General features: G+C 42.8%; 1 protein-coding gene across 1 annotated transcript in view; it reads left to right on the forward strand.

The window, feature by feature from the left end:
* Positions 1 to 316: 316 nt before the first annotated feature.
* Positions 317 to 20,036, forward strand: part of dicer1 (dicer 1, ribonuclease type III) — a 51,583-nt gene continuing 31,863 nt past the window's right edge. The window contains exons 1-16 of the mRNA XM_021573889.2: positions 317 to 438; positions 7,406 to 7,463; positions 7,604 to 7,711; positions 7,834 to 8,040; positions 12,055 to 12,217; positions 12,352 to 12,482; positions 12,802 to 12,936; positions 13,396 to 13,556; positions 13,694 to 13,862; positions 14,112 to 14,270; positions 16,166 to 16,473; positions 16,670 to 16,802; positions 16,955 to 17,076; positions 17,267 to 17,387; positions 19,450 to 19,604; positions 19,847 to 19,979. Coding sequence (XP_021429564.2) covers positions 7,927 to 8,040; positions 12,055 to 12,217; positions 12,352 to 12,482; positions 12,802 to 12,936; positions 13,396 to 13,556; positions 13,694 to 13,862; positions 14,112 to 14,270; positions 16,166 to 16,473; positions 16,670 to 16,802; positions 16,955 to 17,076; positions 17,267 to 17,387; positions 19,450 to 19,604; positions 19,847 to 19,979 — 2,004 coding nt within the window. The 5' untranslated portion in view covers positions 317 to 438; positions 7,406 to 7,463; positions 7,604 to 7,711; positions 7,834 to 7,926. The remainder of the gene's footprint in view (positions 439 to 7,405; positions 7,464 to 7,603; positions 7,712 to 7,833; positions 8,041 to 12,054; positions 12,218 to 12,351; positions 12,483 to 12,801; positions 12,937 to 13,395; positions 13,557 to 13,693; positions 13,863 to 14,111; positions 14,271 to 16,165; positions 16,474 to 16,669; positions 16,803 to 16,954; positions 17,077 to 17,266; positions 17,388 to 19,449; positions 19,605 to 19,846; positions 19,980 to 20,036) is intronic.

Here is a 20,036-nt window from a genome sequence, read left to right on the forward strand (position 1 = left end):
CATTCGTGAGGGACGACATGTTGACTGTTGCCTTGTTTGAAATTCAATCAGGCTTCAAAGTAGCGGACCCCCCCCCCCTTACAAATAAACCAAAATAAAATCACAACCAAATCAAAACAAAGTTAAACATCTCATAGTTTGGGTCCAGATTACATTTTTTTTCAGGAGCTAATGCTGGGGGCAATAGTTTCACACACATACTCTAGGGGATTGAGGGGATTTGTATTCTCGACCACCACTCACGCATGTTATCCATGCTATGAAAAACAACAATTTTACGTATTTTACGCAAAATGTTGCGTTTCGAGGGCCCAGATGGGAGGAAGTATCGTGGTGGGGAAGTTCCTGACAGCAGCAGGAGGGAATGGAGGGGAGTATATCAGACGAAATATCAGGACAATTTTCATTCAAGACGGCCCAATAAAAAATATTTATTAGGTGAGGACGTTTAACGGAAGCACTAGGAATGCATGCTATTCCTTACTCGTTGCTATGCGCTGACTTTGTCGACAGTGTGAAATATGCCTTGTCGCATCCACAATATAAGTATATTAGCTAAAATACTAAGTCAGTCAATAATGTTAACAAGCTAACGTTAGCGAGCCTCACTTTCATTGCACATGAATAGAATAGACAATTTACACGTAGTTGCATGCAAATCTACAATGTCCATCAGCTGTCTTAGACAAAATAATTGTATGCATCTATGCTCTCGGTGTATTTAATTAGAATTAGTCAACCAGCCAGCTAGTTTGCCAGCTACTTTGCTAAGCTGTCACTGTCAAGTTCGGTAGCTACGCTAGTTGCACGCGTGGGATAGCAAGCCATTGCATCTATCACTCAGTTTACTAGATATAAAAGAAGAACCACCGTGAAATATTTGTTCATCTATTTAGATATTTTTCCAATGTATAAACTTGTCCCCGTGGACGTGTTTGTTTGCCATCAGGTTAATGTACCTAGCCACCTGTGCTTATTTACCATTTAGAAAGCTAGCTAACGCAACAGCCAGTTTTTATCATGCGCTCGCCAACTAACGTTAACTAGCTAACTCGTTTCACTAAAAGGGACAGCTCTCCTTGGGGCCTAACGTAGAAACTATTCAAATATTAAGACATATAACTAGCTAGTTGGCTAGTCATTATTTCCCTGCCCTGATCTCGTCGTAGTTTGGAATGTGTTGGTTGGTGTTTCGAAATGAAATTCGTTAGCAAGTTGCTGGTGGTGAGAAATTATGTTCTCAGCTATATTTCTTCACAATGTTTATGTGCTATGTATACATTTATATGGACTTTTATGTGGACTGGTAATGATAGCCTATTCATTGATACAAATGTCCCCCAGTCAGATTGCCACAATATGGCTAACTGGGGTTGTGGCATAACACCCACATTTCATAATCTGTGATATGTTACAGTATTTCCCCTGTTGGGGACAGAGACAACATTTTACAGTTTTAAAGCTAGTTTCCTGCAATTCTACACATTTTGCCATGGTTTATGCCATGTTTTTATTTTATCTGAGTGACTCAAACATAACCAAATCAATTGGGGCCCCATGCCTTCAAATTCTGGGGAATTTTAGATTCTCCTTGATGATCTAGTTTTGATTTTGGTGATTGTTAGTGCTCAACGATGATTTAATAAAACACAAGTCCATTATCTTTTCTATATTATATCTGGTTTTAGTCATTTACGTTTACACTAAAAATGTTTTACCATCCCCATTTTATTTTCTGTAAAGTATACAGTACCAGTCAAAAGTTTGGACACACCTACGCATTCATGGGTTTTATTTTATTTGTACTATTTTCTACATTGTAGAATAATAGTGAAGACATCAAACCTATGAAATAACAGATATGGAATCATGTAGTAACCAAAAAAGTGTTAAACAAATCAAAATATATGGCACCACAACAAACCTGCCAAGACAGGGCTGCCCACCAAAACTCACGGGCCAGGCAAGGAGGGCATTAATCAGAGAGGCAACAAAGAGACCAAAGATAACCCTGAAGGATCTGCAAAGCTCCACAGCGGAGATTGGAGTATCTGTTTATAGGACCTCTTTAAGCTGTACACTCCACAGAGCTGGGCTTTACGGAAGAGTGGCCAGAAAAAAAGCCATTGCTTAAAGAAAAATATAAGCAAACACGTTTGGTGTTTGCCAAAAGGCATGTGGGAGGCTCCACAAACGAGAACACCATCCCCACAGTGAAGCATGGTGATGGCAGCATCATGCTGTGGGGATGTTTTTTTTCATCAGCAAGGACTGGGAAACTGGTCAGAATTGAAGGAATGATGGATGGCACTAAATACAAGTAAATTCTTGAGGGAAACCTGTTTCAGTCTTCCAGAGATTATAGACTGGAACGGCAGTTCACCTTCCAGCAGGACAATGGACAACCCTAAGCATACTGCTAAAGCAACACTTGAGTGGTTTAAGGGAAAACATTTAAATATCTTGGAATGGCCTAATTGAAGCCCATACCACAATCCAATTGAGAATCTGTGGTATGACTTAAAGATTGCTGTACACCAGCTGAACCCATTGAGGCAGCTGGAGCAGTTTTGCCTTGAAGAATGGGCAAAAATCCAAGTGGCTCGATGTGCCAAGGTTATAGAGACATACCCAAGAGACTTGCAGCTGTAATTGCTGCAAAAGGTGGCTCGACAAAGTATTGACTTTGAGGGGGTGAATAGTTACGCACGCTCAAGTTTTCCGTTTTTTGGTCTTATTTCTTGTTTGTTTCACAATACAAAAATATTTTGTATCTTCACAGTGGTAGGCATATTGTGTAAATCAAATTATACAACCCCCCCCAAAAATTGATTTTAATTCAAGGTTGTAAGGGGGTAAATAATTTCGCAAACTACTGCAAATCACCAGTAAAGTACCATCACATCTCCTCATCCATGCTTCACAGTGGGAACCACACAAGCGGAGATCATCCGTTCACCTACTCTGCGCCTCACAAAGACACGGTGGTTGGAACCAAACATATGTTTCTTGGCCCAAGCAAGTCTCCTCTTCTTATTGGTGTCCTTTAATCAAATCAAACTTTATTTGTCACATGCGCTGGAACCACAGGTGTAGACCTTGGGGGTGGCCCGTCAGGAAGTTCAGGATCCAGTTGCAGAGGGAGGTGTTTAGTCCCAGAGTCCTTAGTTTAGTGATGAGCTTTGTGGGCACTATGGTGTTGAACGCTGAGCTGTAATCAGTCAATAGCATTCTCACGTAGGTGTTCCTTTTGTCTAGGTGGGAAAGGGCAGTGTGGATTGCGATTGAGATTGCTTCATCTGTGTATCTGTTGGGGAGGTATGTGAATTGGAGGGGCTCTAGGGTGTCCGGGAGGATGCTGTTGATGTGAGCCATGACCAGCCTTTCATAGCACTTAATGGCTACCGATGTGAGTGCTACTGGGCGGTAATCATGTAGGTAGGTTACCTTTGCTTCCTTGGGCACAAGGACTATGGTGGTCTGCTTGAAACATGTAGGTATTAAAAACTCGGTCAGGGAGAGGTTGAAAATGTCAGTGAAGACACTTGACAGTTGGTCCGCACAAGCTTTTGAGTACACGTCCAGGTAATCCGTCTGGCCCAGCGGCTTTGTGAATGTTGACCTGTTTAAAGGTTTTGTTCACATCGGCTACGGAGAGCGTTATCACACAGTCATCCAGAACAGCTGGTGCTCTCGTGCATGCTTCAGTGTTGCTTTCCCCAAAGCAAGCATAAAAGGCATTTAGCTCGTCTGGTCGGCTCGCGTCACTGGGCAGCTCGCGTCTGGGTTTCCCTTTGTAGTCCGTAATAGTTTTCAAGCCCTTCCACATCCGACGAGCGTCAGAGTCGGTGTAGTAAGATTCACGCTTAATCCTTTATTGACGCTTTGCTTGTTTGATGGTTCGTCTGAGGGGATAGCGGGGTTTCTTATAAGCGTCTGGATTAGTCTCCCACTCCTTGAAAGTGGCAGCTCTAGGCTTTAGCTCCATGCGGATGTTGCCTGTAATCCATGGATTCTGGTTGGGATATGTACGTGCGGTCACTGTGGGGATGACATCGTCGATGCACTTACTGATGAAGCTGATGACTGAGGTGGTGTACTCCTCAATGCCATTGGATGAATCCCGGAACATTTTCCAGTCTGTGCTAGCACAACAGTCCTGTAGTGTAGCATCCGCATCATCTGATCACTTCCGTATTGAGCGAGTCACTGGTGCTTCCTTCTTTAGTTTTTGCTTTTAAGCAGGAATCAGGAGGATATATTTATGGTCAGATTTGCCAAATGGAGGGTGGGGGAGAGCTTTGTATGCATGTCTGTGTGTGGAGTAAAGGCGGTCTCTGATTTTTTGTTCTGTGGTGGTTAATAGATTTATTTTAAGTAATCGTAGGTCATCAATTTTATTTTCCAATGATTGCACATTAGCAAGAAGAACGGATGGTAGTGGGAGTTCACTTGCTCGCCTACGGATTCTCAGAAGGCAGCCCGATCTGCGGGCCCTTTTCCTGCGTCTTGTTCTTCAAGCAAATTACGAGGATCTGGGCCTGTTCCAGTGAAAGCAGTATATCCTTCTCGTCGGACTCGTTAAAGGAAAAAGTTTCTTCCAGTCCGCGGTGAGTAATCACTGTTCTGATGCCCAGAATTAATTTTCAGTTATAAGAGATGGTTGCAGCAACATTATGTAACAAAAAATAAGTTACACAAAATGCAAGAAAACAAACCAAATAGAACAATTGGTTGGGAGAATGTAAAACGTCAGCTTCGGCGCCATCTTCTATAGCAGTGGTTTCTTTGCAGCAATTAGACTATGAAGGCCTGATTCACGCAGTCTCCTCTGAACAGTTGATGTTGAGATGTGTCTGTTACTTGAACTCTGTGAAGCTTGTATTTGGGCTGCAATCTGAGGTTCAGTTAACTCTAATAAACTTATCCTCTGCAGCAGAGGTAACTCTGGGTCTTCCTTTCCTGTGGCGGTCCTCATGAGAGCCAGTGTCATCATAGCTCTTGATGGTTTTTGCGACTGCACTTGAAGAAACTTTCAAAGTTCTTGATATGTTCCGGATTAACTGGCCCTCTTGTCTTAATGTAATGATGGACTATTTTTTCTCTTTGCTTATTTGAGCTGTTCTTGCCATATAGTATGGACTTGGTCTTTTACCAAATATGGCTATCTTCTGTATACCAACCTTATCACACCACAACTGATTGGCTCAAACACATTAAGGAAAGAAAAACACACCTGTTAATTGAAATGCATTCCAGGTGACTACCTCATGAAGATGGTTGAGAGAATGCCAAGAGTGTGCAAAGCTCTCATCAAGGCAAAGGGTGGCTACTTTGAAGAATCTCAAATATATAATATATTTTGATTTGTTTAGCACTATTTTGGATACTACATGATTCCATATGTGTTATTGCATAGTTATGATGTCTTCACTATTATTCTACAATGTAGAAAATAGTCAAAATAAAGAAAAACCCTTGACTGAGTAGGTGTCAAATTTTGCCTGGTACTGTATATTTTTTACTCATATTTTTAGAGCAGCAGTAGCCCGCCTCTGCTAAATGAATATATGGGAAACACTGGGTTATGTGGTAAAGTTAATTTGCCCATCTCAATTTAACTAGTTTATTCCATCTGTTTTACACACACACACCGTATACCCAGCCCTGCTCAGTTTCATTATTAGCCCATTTTGAATGTGTATTGAATGTGCAAGCGTGTGCATGGGTTTTGAAGTGGAAAGGGTTGTAACCATTTTGCCTACATGTGTTTAGCAAATGTTTCTTCACGCAAAATTGTGCTGTCACTTCCCCCAAATGTGAGTGGCAGCAGAGTAAACAGGAATAAATGATTGATGTAGCCTACTTTTAATGATCCGTTCCAAATGGCCCCCTATTTTCTATGTAGTGCACTATTTAGGGAATAGGGTGCCATTTCAGACACACTCACACACTGTCCAACCCCCACAACCCCTTTCTTTCTGGGTCACAGTAGTCAGCCGAGGTGTAAAGAAAGCAGAGGGTCCCTAAGGGCTTGTTCTAGATTAGATGAATGAAGCCCCATTTTAACCTGTTAGTTGATTGCATCCCCACTCCTCAGGTTGTTGGTCTACGGAACACAGCGCTCGCGTCCATAATTGCACCCTATTCACTATATATAGTGCACTACTTTTGACTAGAGCCTTGGGCACAGCCTTTCTGGGCACAGCCTTTCTGGGCACAGCCTTTCTGGGCACAGCCTTTCTGGGCACAGCCTTTCTGGGCACAGCCTTTCTGGGCACAGCCTTTCTGGGCACAGCCTTTCTGGGCACAGCCTTTCTGGGCACAGCCTTTCTGGGCTGTCGACATGCATTCTGCTTGTCGTGAGGAACTGCAGTATAGCGAATGCATTTTATCAGTGATTGCTATATCATTACTGCCTACCAGACCAGTCAGACTGTTGCGCTCTTCCCCAGACAGATCTTTGACTTGGAAAGAGCAATGAGAACCGGGGAAAGTTGAGGCATGTCAGCAGCATGCATTTCATTTGAGGCACGGCCTAGATGTACATAATCTTTTGGATTTTTATTTATATATGCGTGTATGTGCTCTTTCTCTTCATGGAGTCAGAGACTGCATCCCATCCCATACGTTCCTTATATAGTGTACTACTTTTGACCTTGGCCCATATATGGGTTGGTTGTTTAGCAACAAAAACAACGAGCGTGCAAACATGGGGCAAAACAGAGGAGGTTGACAACATGTAAACTATATATTGTCTCCAATGTTTATTGAACTCATACATTTGCACAATGACCACTGGTCTCTCAGTTGTTGGTTAGCTAGCGAATCTTAGCCATATTAGCATTGACATGACATCAGTCAAAACAGGATAAAACAAGCTGATACAAGCCACTTACGATTCCCCACATGGTAGTTTCTTGTCATTTTTCCTAGCATTGCAGAATCACAACAACAGGCTGACTTCTGTCCCATGGAAGCGTGCACATTGTTTTCGTGACGTTGTCAGCCAACCCATCTATAGGGGCTTTGATCAAAAGTAGTGCACTATATAGGGAATAGTGTGTCATTCGGGATGTAGACAGAGAGAACGAGAGAGCCAACAGCTTTTAACCAGCAGCAAATGTGAGCGCTCTATAAAAACGAGGGCTTGTGCTGGCTAAGCTGAAATGACTTCTGGGATTGGTTGCAGCTGTGTTCTACAGCAGTGGTCAGGGCAGGCGTGTGTTCTTGATTTTAGGGTGGCAAAAATGTGTTGAAAAGCCAGTTTGTCATCCAGAAATTAGACACCCCCCCCTAACCAGGTGCGCTCCCTTCTCCACTCCACACCAGCCCTCTCTCATTCCCTCCAAGCAAGATGTCTGTGTTCTCATTTATTTTCCCTCTGTCTGTGATTGCGGTTTAGGAAGGAAGAATCTTCAGCTCCTCAAGCACTGTCATTAAAGCCTTTCAACTGTGTAGAGGTAAAATTGGTTTTACCATAAGCCTAACGTGTTATAGCTAGCATGGTTGGCCAGAATCTAGAATACCAGTTTTATTTGCTTCGGTGTAATAGGCCTATTCATGGATTTGATGTCGGGGGGTTGTGTATTTCTCTGTACAGCTCCTCTAGTTAAGATGTGGGGGAGTATGATGAGCTGATTGATGAGCGTTGATCATGAAGCCCAGAGTAAGTGCTGCCTGGTCCATCACAGAGTGTATGTCCCTACCTGTAAGTATATATTTGTGTGAATAATAATATCATGTTTTTTATTGATCTTGTCAATAATATTAGTAGTGATTGTATTATTAGTAACATCCAGCCTGCATGATGCCTGTTTTTTTGTGAACCAGTAAGTTGTAGAGGAAGAGAATGAGGAAATGAGATAAAGATAAAGTGGACGAGTGGAGGACTGCACCCCCAGCATCCCCCAGTCCTGAAGCAACATGTCAGGACTCCAGCGGGTCACCCCCGCCTCCAATCCCATGGGGCCTTTCTTTGGTCTCCCGTGGCAACAGGAGGCCATCCACGACAACATCTACACGCCTAGGAAATATCAGGTGAGGAAGAATTCCAATTGACAATGGAGCTCAACTGACGTGTTTAAACTGACACTTGACTATGCACTAGGAAAAAGATTGCAGTGCTTTGTATGTAGACATTGGTATCACTTTCCCCATTGATCTAATATCTGATAATGACTATAGCCTAACCTATGGAATAAAGATGGATACCCGCACGCAAATGAATGCTCCCGCAGTTTTTTGTGCAACACTTCGACTGGCCTGACAGAAGGGCTAACTCAAAGTGACACAACGACTAGGTTCCAGTTTAACACCGCTCACCGTATGACCACAGTACATAGTCGCCATCACACTCAGGCCAGGTCCATCTCCAGTGAGACTCCTGCGCAGGTGTACTAATAACAGAGTGATAGCACTGTAATAACAGACATATAGGGATACTTAAAACATGAATTTAACAATCTCCCACTTTTCTTTAAAGACATATAAAACATCAACAAAATAATTAAATGTTCCAAATATTATTTAAGTTCCTCATCACAAATGGGTTGGGTGACAATGTTTTTATTTGTGTTACTCAAGCTGCCACTTTCCATTACTGAGTGCCTTTAGGAGCACAAGACCGGATGCTACCTTTTCAGTCAGATAGTCAGCAAGCTTGTCCTTTGTGGCCGACCAGGAAAACAGCTTTGAGGTGGGGAATCACAGTTGTAGCAGAAGTCTGTGAGCCACCCCGGATGAAGTTGTTAACATGACAGGCAAGTACTCCAGTCACATTGCAGTCTTGATCAAGCCAATTGAAGACTGCATGATTTACTTGTGACATTTTTCTACCTGTACTCAGCATTGTTGCCTTGACTTTGTTGTACCAGTAGAGTGATGCACCTGCCAGGCCATACACAGACTTTTTTAGTTTCCACAGTGTTCCTTTGCTCTTAGCTTCAGGCGGAAGTCGGTTGTGAATGTCCCTTGACAGCTCTGTTTTCTGCAAAAATGCAGATTTGATGTCTATGGAATGAAGTTTCCATTTTTTCTGGCAGATCTGAGTGACTCTGAGGCACATGTCTGTGAGTCTTTTGAGAGTTCTTTAGCAGCCAGCTCCTCAAAAGGGTACACACCCACCTTATTGAGACACATTTTTGGTCAATGTCTATGACTTCCTCAAACACTCATTTTTTCCTCCAATTACTGAGCTCATCTAGTTTAGCTGAGTCAAATGACATGTCCTTTGTTTCAAGTACGTCATTCTTTTTTTCTCGATTTTCTATTAGTTCAATTCTGAGATTATCTACAAGTGACAGGTCAGCTGACCCTGTTATACCAGGAAGTGTAGCTGGTACTGCAAGTTGTACCAGTTCTGGTGTTTTCCTTTGGCTTTTCCTGTTCGTCCAATGACTGTTGCTGTGTGTCTAATACTACTTTCTCTGTCCATGTAAATTTCCAGTTTTCAGATTGGAACAACCATGTTGTCTTAACACGTGGCTGTTGTTGAACGTTTTCCTCATTTGAACCCTCAACAGTATTACCTGTGTCATGGTTGAAGGTCTATGCTCCATTTTATGTGTCAGTTTCAGTGCCCTGACAATAGTGCCTCACAAATATCACTACACCATCTTGGCCAATGACTACTCCCGGTCCTTTCCATCCTTGACAGTCAACTCGTTTGTAGTACACTTTGTTTCCAGTCTCGTACTTGTCATTTGTGGGTCGAAGCTGTTTACGCAGAACCCTGCGAATTCTCTCTGAACACTCAGCTTCAGTGAACACTTTTCTCGCTGCATGTAGTGCTGAAAGGTGCTGTCCCACCCATGCCCTCACACCGGTCCCTTCAACCAGTATAGAGTGAAGATTAGGGTTCTGACCCAACACTAGTTGCTATGGGCTGTAACTATGAACATTGTGCATTGAGTTTTTTGCCATCAAAGCCCAATCTAGGCCTGTTTTCTAATCACATCTAGTATCTTGCCTCAATTTCAGCATGATTATGTCTCTCCAGAAGTCCATTGCTTCATGGACTGCATGCAGCAGTTCGCTTTACTTCCATTTTAACTTCTCAGCCAGTTCTCTTATTTCATTATTATTGAATTCTCCTCCATTGTCACTGTACAATTTCTTAGGCGGGCCATGCACACTTATCCAGGAATTAATGAAGTGCTTGACGATTTCACTGGGTTTCAATGTTTCCAGCACTGAAGCGTGTGAAGTGGTCGATATGTGAAGGTACCACACACTTGGTCCTAACTCATGTAGCTCAACAGCCACTGTTTCATTACTTGGAAGCCTGTACTTGGAAGCCAGTGGCAAACCAATAGTTGGTCTGGGCTTAGGTTTCCTGTATTTCTGGCATGTCTCACAACTGTTAACTATCTGCGGTAGAAAGGAAATGCTCTCATCATCATTATTCCCAGAACTGCTGAGTAATTTCTGAAGTCTGTCAACTGTTGCATGTCCAAACTGTTTGTGAAGTTGTAGCAATACTTTGTGTTTGTCCTCTGTGGTCATACTCTCTTGACTGTCAGAATCTCCATGCGCTCTGTGTCCGTCAGAATCAAATATTTACATGGACTTTTGTCTAAAATGTTTACACAATAGTGGCCTGAGGTAGTAGGTTCAAGGGTCACTGGTTGTTTAAACATCACTGCCTTGTCATTTTTTATGTCTAGTACAGCCCCTGTCTTCTTGAGGGAAGCTTTGCTTAATAGTAAGGGGATATCTGTAGGGACCACCTCTTTTTCAATGTGACACTTAGTCTGACCTATTTTTGCTGGCACCTTGACCTTCTCGGTAGAATGGACGACTCTCCCATCTCCAAATTTGAAAGTTCTGTTCCTTGGTGTGTCAATCATATTTAGTTCACTGACATAGCTATCAAGCCATTTTGCACCACACACTGTGCGTGTTCATGCAGTAACAATCACAGCAGATCCTAAGGATTCAACTACACAGATCTCAGAAGCAGTGCAATGTTACACTGCACCATCTCTGTGTTTACGTTTTCCTCTGTTAGCTTAACCTGTTCATTTTTATGAGGACAGTCTTTAATCCCATGCTAAGTGCTTTGCCAAATAGCACGTTTTGATCTCCTTCCATTCCTGTCCAGTGGATTTGTGCTGGGCAAAGGTGCCCTCGTCTGGTTGTCTTGAGAACGTGACTTGTTGGCGCCTTTTCTCTGCTGCTCAGTGTAATATGCTGCGTCACTCACTTGCATTCCATCTGTTATTGGCGCGACAGACGTCTTTTTACCAAAAATATTTGTGACTTCATTGACGCTAAAGTCAGCTCAGTACAAGCAGTCAAATCCAACTGTTTCTCCCTACCATCCAGACAGGCAGTATCTAGCAACTTGAAAGCTAACACGGCACCTGGGAGAACCAATTCGTCCTTGCACATCCTATTGTACCTCTGTTTAAATCAATTATGTAGTTTGTCATTGCAACCAAATGTCTCTGGTAACACTGTCAAGAATTGAATATGCCTCGTAGGCACAGTCTTTCTCTTCTTTAAGAAACACAGAATCCAGTACTCTGATCAAAGTTCTCATACCGTCATCCTTGTTCAAATCCTCCAGGGATATTTCCAGTGCTGTATCTCTCGCTCTTCCCTCAAGCAATAATACCGCTAGAGCTTGCTTTTTCTCGTCCAGATTAGTAACCCGTAACTATCATATGACCTCTTCTCGTCAGTGGCACAATGTAGTTATTAGCCATCGTCTGCTACCAGTGTTAACTCAAAATGGCACAACAACTAGGTTCCGGTTTACAATGTCCACCGTATTACAACAGTACATAGTCGCCATCACACTCAGGTCTGGTCCATCTCCAGTGACATTACTGTGCACGCACACTAATAACAGAGTGATAGCACTGTAATAACAGAAACAACCGTTAGCAGGAAGACCTTCGGGTCTAAATGTTGTTAAATAAACTGTGGGAACATTTGTCAGTGTGTGGTTATCTATCTTAATTTTTTTGTATTTTTTTTGTAACCAGTTATTGAGTGTGCTTGCACAACAGTTGAAACTAATGACTGTAACCTTCTCTTCCCTGCCAGGTTGAACTTCTTGAAGCAGCTCTTGACCACAATACTATCGTCTGTTTAAATACTGGCTCAGGGAAGACCTTTATTGCAGTACTCTTAACTAAAGAGCTTTCCCACCAAATCCGGGGAGACTTCGCCAAACATGGGAAGAGGACAGTTTTCCTGGTGAACACAGGTACACAGCTACATTTGGAGTCACAAAGAAATCCACTATTCGGTGCATCCAAAAGTTTCACACTTCTCCTAAAGGTATGATTGAGACCATGATATTTCTCTGTTTTCCCCTCTTTTCTTGAATGATAAATAAAGCATCGTCTGTGATTCAGCAAGCAGCTAGTGTTAGGACCCACTCTGATCTCCAGGTTGGAGAATACACCAGCGTGGAGAAGACCTCCTCATGGTCTGGGGAAAAGTGGAGCCAAGAAATGATCGAAAATCAGGTGGGGTTCATTGAACACAGATCTGGAAAATACCAATTGCTAGCAATTTTGTCATATAATTACAGTTGCCAGAATAATGTACCAATTGTTACCAATTACTTTCATGATAAATACCATTGGTAATAGCATTACTAAAGTTTTCCCCTCTCAATTTCAACAACCACTGAATTCCCAGTGTCATTTCCATGAGGACTGGAAAGTTATCATTCTGTGGATGGACCCAATCAATGTCACGACACTGTAATCTATTATTCAAGGCAATATGCCATCCCTCCATCCTACCCTCCACTCATTCTCTCCATCATTTCTGTTCTTCTAGGTGCTCGTTATGACTTGCCATATCTTCCTGCATGTGCTGAAGAATGGAGTGTTGCCACTATCGAAACTCAACCTGGTGGTGTTTGATGAGTGTCACCTGGCAATCACAGACCATCCCTACCGGGAGATAATGAAGGTACAATTACAGTCTACTCTACGTAGTTATGCATTCAAGCTTCCTTCCCTGTATGGCGGGAGCCAAAGCATTATGGAGATTGGAGTTTAGTCATTATATTATTCACCATTGGAAATTAGGAAAAGTGTTGTCAGTCAGCCTTCCTTATTGAGCCCCGTTGCAGGCTGTTCAATGTTTTAGCATTTTCTGTCCTTGTATCTGTTTCTGCTATGTGAGTTTCACACAGTTTCAGTTATGTTAGGTCTGTCTCTATCATTGTTTCAGCTATGTGAGGGCTGTCTCTATTTCTGTTTCAGCTATGCAAAGGCTATCTCTATCTCTGTGTCAGATATGTGAGGTCTGTCTATCTCTGTTTCAGCTATGTGAGAGCTGTCTCTACTGTATCTTTTTCATTTATGTGAAGGCTCTCAATCTCTGTTTCAGTAATGTGTGATCTGTCTCTCAAAATCTATGTTTCAGCTATGTGAAGGCTCTCTGTGCAGCCCTCGCATCCTGGGCCTCACAGCATCCATTCTGAATGGTAAATGTGACCCATCTGAACTGGAGCAGAAGATCCAGAACCTGGAGCTGATCTTAAGGAGCAATGCAGAGACCGCTACTGACCTTGTAGTCCTTGACAGGTATTGTAATAATACACACCATGGCCCATATTCATTAAGCAACTCCTAGTAGGAGTGCTTATCTAGGAGCAGGTCCCCAACTGTCCACAATCATATGATTTAGGATCGAAAACGGAAAACAACTGTGTGTGTCTCAGATATGCTTCCCAGCCCAGAGAAGTGGTGCTGGACTGCGGACCCTACCTGGACAAGAGTGGCCTCTCTGAGTGTCTGCTGAGCGAGCTGGATGAGGCTCTCCACTTCCTCAACGACTGCAACCTATCTGTGCCTCGAGAGGACAGAGACCCCACCTTCATAACCAAAAAGGTCTGACTTTATATACATATCCAAGCTTGTATCCCAAATGGCACCATATTCCCTATATTTGTGCACTACTTTTATTCAGAGCCCTACAGCCTAGCCTATACATCTGAGAATTGTAATTGTCTGCTTTGTCTTTAATGTCACTTGTCTGCTTTGCTGCACAAGTTGTCGTTGTTAAAGAGAATGTGTTCTCAATTACTTACCTGGTTAAATAAAGGCTAAATAAAGAAATGTCTCCCTGCTCTTCCCCAGGTGCTGAGGGACTGCCGGGCAGTGCTGCTGGTGCTGGGGCCGTGGTGTGCCGACAAGGTGGCTGGTATCATGGTGAGGGAGCTACAGAAGTACATCAAAAACGAACAGGAAGGGATCAACAGGAAGTTCCTGCTCTTCGCTGACAACATCCTGAGGAAGGTATGTCCAGTAAGCTGTCTGTATACTCCTGTGTGTTTGATGTAAGGTATGTGTATACAGTTGAAGTCAGAGGTTTACATACACCTTAGCCAAATACATTTAAACTCAGTTTTTCACAATTCCTGACATTTAATCCTAGTCAAGATTTCCTGTCTTAGGTCAGTTATGATCACCACTTCATTTTAAGAATGTGAAACGTCACAATAATAGTAGAGAAAATTATTTATTTCAGCTTGTATTTCTTCCTTCACATTCCCAGTGGGTCAGAAGTTTACATACACTCAATTAGTATTTGGTAGCATTGCCTTTAAATTATTTAACTTGGGTCAAATGTTTCGGGTAGCCTTCCACAAGCTTCCCACAATAAGTTGGGTGAATATTGGCCCATTCCTCCTGACAGAGCTGGGTAACTGAGTCAGGTTTGTAGGCCTCCTTGCTCGCACATGCTTTTTCAGTTCTGCCCACAAATGTTCTATGGGATTAAGGTCAGGGCTTTGTGATGGCCACTGCAATACCTTGACTTTGTTGTCCTTAAGCCATTTTGCAACAACTTTGGAAGTGTGCTTGGGGTCATTATCCATTTGGAAGACCCATTTTCGACCAAGCTTTAACTTCCTGACTGATGTCTTGAGATGTTGCTTCAATATATCGACATCATTTTCTTTCCTCATGATGCCATCCATTTTGGGAAGTGCACCAGTCCCCCTGCAGCATAGCACCTCCACAACATGATGCTGCCACCCCCATGCTTCACGGCTGGGATGGTGTTCTTCTGCTTGCAAGCCTCCCCTTTTTCTTCCAAACGTAACGATGGTCATTATGGCCAAACAGTTCTATTTTTGATTCATCAGGCCAGAGTACATTTTTCCAAAAAGTACAATCTTTGTCCCCATGTGCAGTTGCAAACCGTAGTCTGGCTTTTTGATGGCTGTTTTGGAGCAGTGGCTATTTCTTTGCTGAGTGGCCTTTCAGGTTATGTCGATGTAGGACTCGTTTTACTGTGGATATAGATACTTTTGTACCTGTTTCCTCCGGCATCTTCACAAGGTCCTTTGCTGTTGTTCTGGGATAGATTTGCACTTTTCGCACCAAAGTACGTTCATCTCTAGGAGACAGAACGCGTCTCCTTCCTGAGTGGTGTGACGGCTGCGTGGTCCCATGGTGTTTATACTTGCGTACTATTGTTTGTACAGGTGAACATGTACCTTCAGGCGTTTGGAAATTGCTCCCAAGGATGAACCAGACTTGTGGAGGTCTACAATTGCTTTTCTGAGTTCTTGACTGACTTCTTTGGATTTTCCCATGATGTCAAGCAAAGAGGCACTGAGTTTGAAGGTATACCTTAAAATATACGACAGGTACACCTCCAATTGACTCAAATTATGTAAATTAACCTATCAGAAGCTTCTAAAGCCATGACATAATTTTCTGGTATTTTCCAAGCTGTGTAAAGGTACAGTCAACTTAGTGTATGTAAACTTCTGACCCACTGGAATTGTGATACAGTGAATTATAAGTGAAATAATCTCTCTGTAAACAATTGTTGGAAAAATTACTTGTGTCATGCACAAAGTAGATGTCCTAACCGACTTGCTAAAACTATAGTTTGTTAACAAGAAATTTGTGAAGTGGTTGAAAAGCGAGTTTTAATGACTCCAACCTAAGTGTATGTAAACTTCCGACTTCAACTGTACTAACTATCCCATGTGTGCATGTTGTGATTCGTATTTAGTTGAGTTCCGTAAAGCACTTGGTGACAACTGTTCCTGTCGTAAGGGCTATATAAATAAATTGTAATTTGTGTTCCTGTGCAATCTACTGTGTGTGTGTACATAGGCAGCTGAATTTTCCCTCTGGGTATGGGCTAGTGAAGTTATTTATGACTGGTATCCTAGGTCCACGCTCTGTGCGAAGAGCACTTCTCCCCGGCTTCTTTGGACCTAAAGTTTGTGACCCCCAAGGTCATCCGTCTCTTAGAGATCCTCCATGAGTACAAGCCTTTCGAGAGACAGCAGTTTGAGAGCATGGAGTGGTACAACAACCGCAACGAGGACAACTACGTATCGTGGAGTGACTCAGAGGACGAAGACGAGGATGAGGAGGTGAAGGAGATGCCCGAGGCAATCTTCCCCTCGCCATTCACCAACATTCTGTGTGGGATCATCTTCGTGGATAGGCGCTACACGGCCGTCGTCCTCAACCGGTACAATTCTGGGGTTCAATGCCATTTTGGTTCAAATGTGTGATGCCTCTGCTACCTTGTCTACTTAGATTGTTAATTTTACACAGCTCAAAAGGACTTGTCACCATATAGGAAGAAAATAAAAAAAATATATATTTTGGGAGGATTTAGGTTGTCTTAATACCATTTCCATGATTATTTTCCCTCTTTGTGTCAGGCTGATAAAAGAGGCCGGGAAGCAGGACACTGAGCTGGCCTACATCAGCAGTAACTTCATCACAGGCCACAGCATCGGCAAGAATCAGCCACGCAACAAACAGTTGGAGGTGGAATTCAGGAAGCAGGAAGAGGTAAGAACACATTGGCTCCATTTTGTATTTTCGGACATCATCCTCTGTAGATACATCGAATTTGACCTACCCCTACATTTGTATGTCCATCCATCCATCCACCCATTCTTCCATCTATCCACGCCTAACTACCTTACATCATCATCCCTCAGGTTCTGCGTAAGTTCCGAGCCCACGAGACCAACCTGCTCATAGCGACCAGCATCGTGGAGGAAGGAGTGGATATTCCCAAATGTAACCTGGTGGTGCGGTTCGACCTGCCCACTGAGTACAGGTACAGCACTGCTTGTCTATCCACTTCCTTGTTGCTTCCTGCCCATTGGGCTATTTGATATTGTTGTTGATATTATTACACTTCCCCTCCCTTTTCTACACTGTTTTGTTCTTCTTTTTTAATCATGTAAAGTGTGTTGTGACCCCTGTTAAATTCACTTTAAATAAATGTTAACTTGACTCGAATACAGGTCCTACGTTCAGTCTAAAGGCCGAGCCAGAGCTCCTGTATCCAACTACATCATGCTGGCTGACAGTGAGAGGGCCAAGACCTTCGAGGATGACCTGAAGACCTACAAGGCCATAGAGAAGGTGTGGTTTTCAGAGCCTGTCCTCAAGACCTCAATGTGTGTGTCTGTCTGTCTGAGGAACACAGTGATTCTCAGAGATTCTCTAAGTATGCATCTACAGTTGAAGTCGGAAGTTTACATACACTTAGGTTGGAGTCATTAAAACTTGCTTTTCAACCACTCCACAAATTTCTTGTTAAGAAACTATAGTTTTGGCAAGTCGGTTAGGACATCTACTTTGTGCATGACACAAGTAATTTTTCCAACAATTTAATTATTTTACTTCACTGTATCACAATTCCATGTATCACAATTCCAGTGGGTCAGAAGTTTACATACACTAAGTTGACTGTGCCTTTAAACATTTTGGAAAATTCCAGACAATGATGTCATGGCTTTAGAATATTCTGATAGGCTAATTGACGTAATTTGAGTAAATTGGAGGTGTACATGTGAAGGTATATCAAGGCCCTACTTTCAAACTTGGTGCCTCTTTGCTTGACATGTGAAAATCAAAAGAAAGACCTCAGCCAAGTCTGGTTCATCCTTGGGAGCAATTTCCAAATGCCTGAAGGTACCACGTTCATCTGTACAAACAATAGTACTTAAGTATAAACACCATGGGACCATGCAGTCGTCATACCGCTCAGGAAGGAGACGCGTTCTGTCTCCTAGAGAGGAATGTACTTTGGTGCGAAAAGTGCAAATCAACCCCAGAACGACAGCAAAGGACCTTATGAAGATGCCGGAGGAAACAGGTACAAAAGTATCTATATCCACAGTAAAATGAGTCCTATATCGACATAACCTGAAAGGCTGCTTCAGCAAGGAAGAAGCCACTGCTCCAAAACAGCCATCAAAAAGCCAGACTACAGTTTGCAACTGCACATGGGGACAAAGATTGTACTTTTTGGAGAAATGTCCTCTGGTCTGATGAAACAAAAATAGAACTGTTTGGCCATAATGACCATCGTTATGTTTGGAGGAAAAAGGGGGAGGCTTGTAAGCCGAAGAACACCATCCCAACCGTGAAGCACGGGGGTGGCAGCATAATGTTGTGGGGGTGATTTGCTGCAGGAGGGACTAGTGCACTTCACAAAATAGATGGCATCATGAGGAATAAAAATTATGTGGATGCATTGAAGCAACATCTCAAGACTTCAGTCAGGAAGTTAAAGCTTAGACGCAAATGTGTCTTCCAAATGGATAATGACCCCAGGCATACTTCCAAAGTACAAAATACTGTCAAAATGGCTTACGGACAACAAAGTCAAGATATTGAAGTGGCCATCACAAAGCCCTGACCTCAATCGCATAGAACATATTTGGGCAGAACTGAAAAAGCGTGTGCGAGCAAGGAGGCCTACAAACCTGGCTCAGTTACACCAGCTCTGTCAGGAGGAATGGGCCAATATTCACCCAACTTATTGTGGGAAGCTTGTGGAAGGCTACCTGAAATGTTTGACTCAAGTTAAACAATTTAAAAGCAATGCTACCAAATCCTAATTGGGTGTATGTAAACTTCTGACCCACTGGGAATGTGATGAAAGAAATACAAGCTGAAATAAATCATTCTCTACTATTATTCTGACATTTCACATTCTTGAAATAAGGTGGTGATCCTGACTGACCTAAGACAGGGAATTTTTACTAGGATTAAATGTCGGGAATTGTGAAAAACGGAGTTTAAATGTTTTTGTCTAAGGTGTATGTAAACTTCTGACTTCAACTGTATATTGGGAATAGGGTGCCATTTGGGACCCTAAGTTATCTTCCTGTGTGCTGATTCTGGTTTCACCATAATCCACTCAATTATGTTCAATTGATTGGTGTGTCTGTTTGGGGAACACTGGTTTTCAGAGCCTGTCCACAAGGGCCATCCTTGAATGATATGTGAGGTCATTGGTGAATGCTGCTTAATTGTGGAAGTAATCCTTTCACGTAAATCAAGTTTTGATGTCAAGGGGATTTTGACGTGTACGTTTGAGAAAAGGAAAATGGGAACCCTGATGAAAAATGTTTTTCTACTATTATTGTGACAACCCTAATACTGACGACTGTAGATCTTCTCTTGATCTCTCCAGATTCTGAGGAATAAGTGTTCCAAGGCAGCAGGGATCGGTGAGTTGGAGGTGGAACAGGAGCTGGATGATGACAACATCCTGCCTCCCTACGTGCTCCGCTCTGAGGACGGAGGGCCCCGCGTCACCATCAACACGGCCATCGGACACATCAACAGGTAAGAGGAAATGGAGATTGCTTTGCTTCCTTGAAAAATCTAAAAAGGGTTCTAAAAAGGGCACTTTGTGGCAACAAGACTAAATACAATGAGAACAAAATAAGTTGTCTCAAAATACTATAATTATAAGCAGGCGTTGTTGCTAAATTGGATTTGAAGATGACATTTTTGTTGGTTCTTGTTTTCATTTTGCTGTTGGTGGTCTGGCGTGCTAATGTCCCTCTCCCCCATGGCTGCCCCAGATACTGTGCCCGTCTGCCCAGTGACCCGTTTACCCACCTGGCACCCAAGTGTAAGACCAAGGAGCTTCAGGATGGGCGCTACAAGTCAACCCTCTACCTGCCCATCAACTCCCCTCTACGGGTGCCCGTCGCTGTGAGTCTGCAGGCTTTCGTCATTGTTTGGATTTATAGGTTTGCATCCCAAATGGCA

Source organism: Oncorhynchus mykiss, chromosome 19 (genome assembly GCF_013265735.2).
Source record: "Oncorhynchus mykiss isolate Arlee chromosome 19, USDA_OmykA_1.1, whole genome shotgun sequence".
NCBI lineage: Eukaryota > Metazoa > Chordata > Actinopteri > Salmoniformes > Salmonidae > Oncorhynchus > Oncorhynchus mykiss.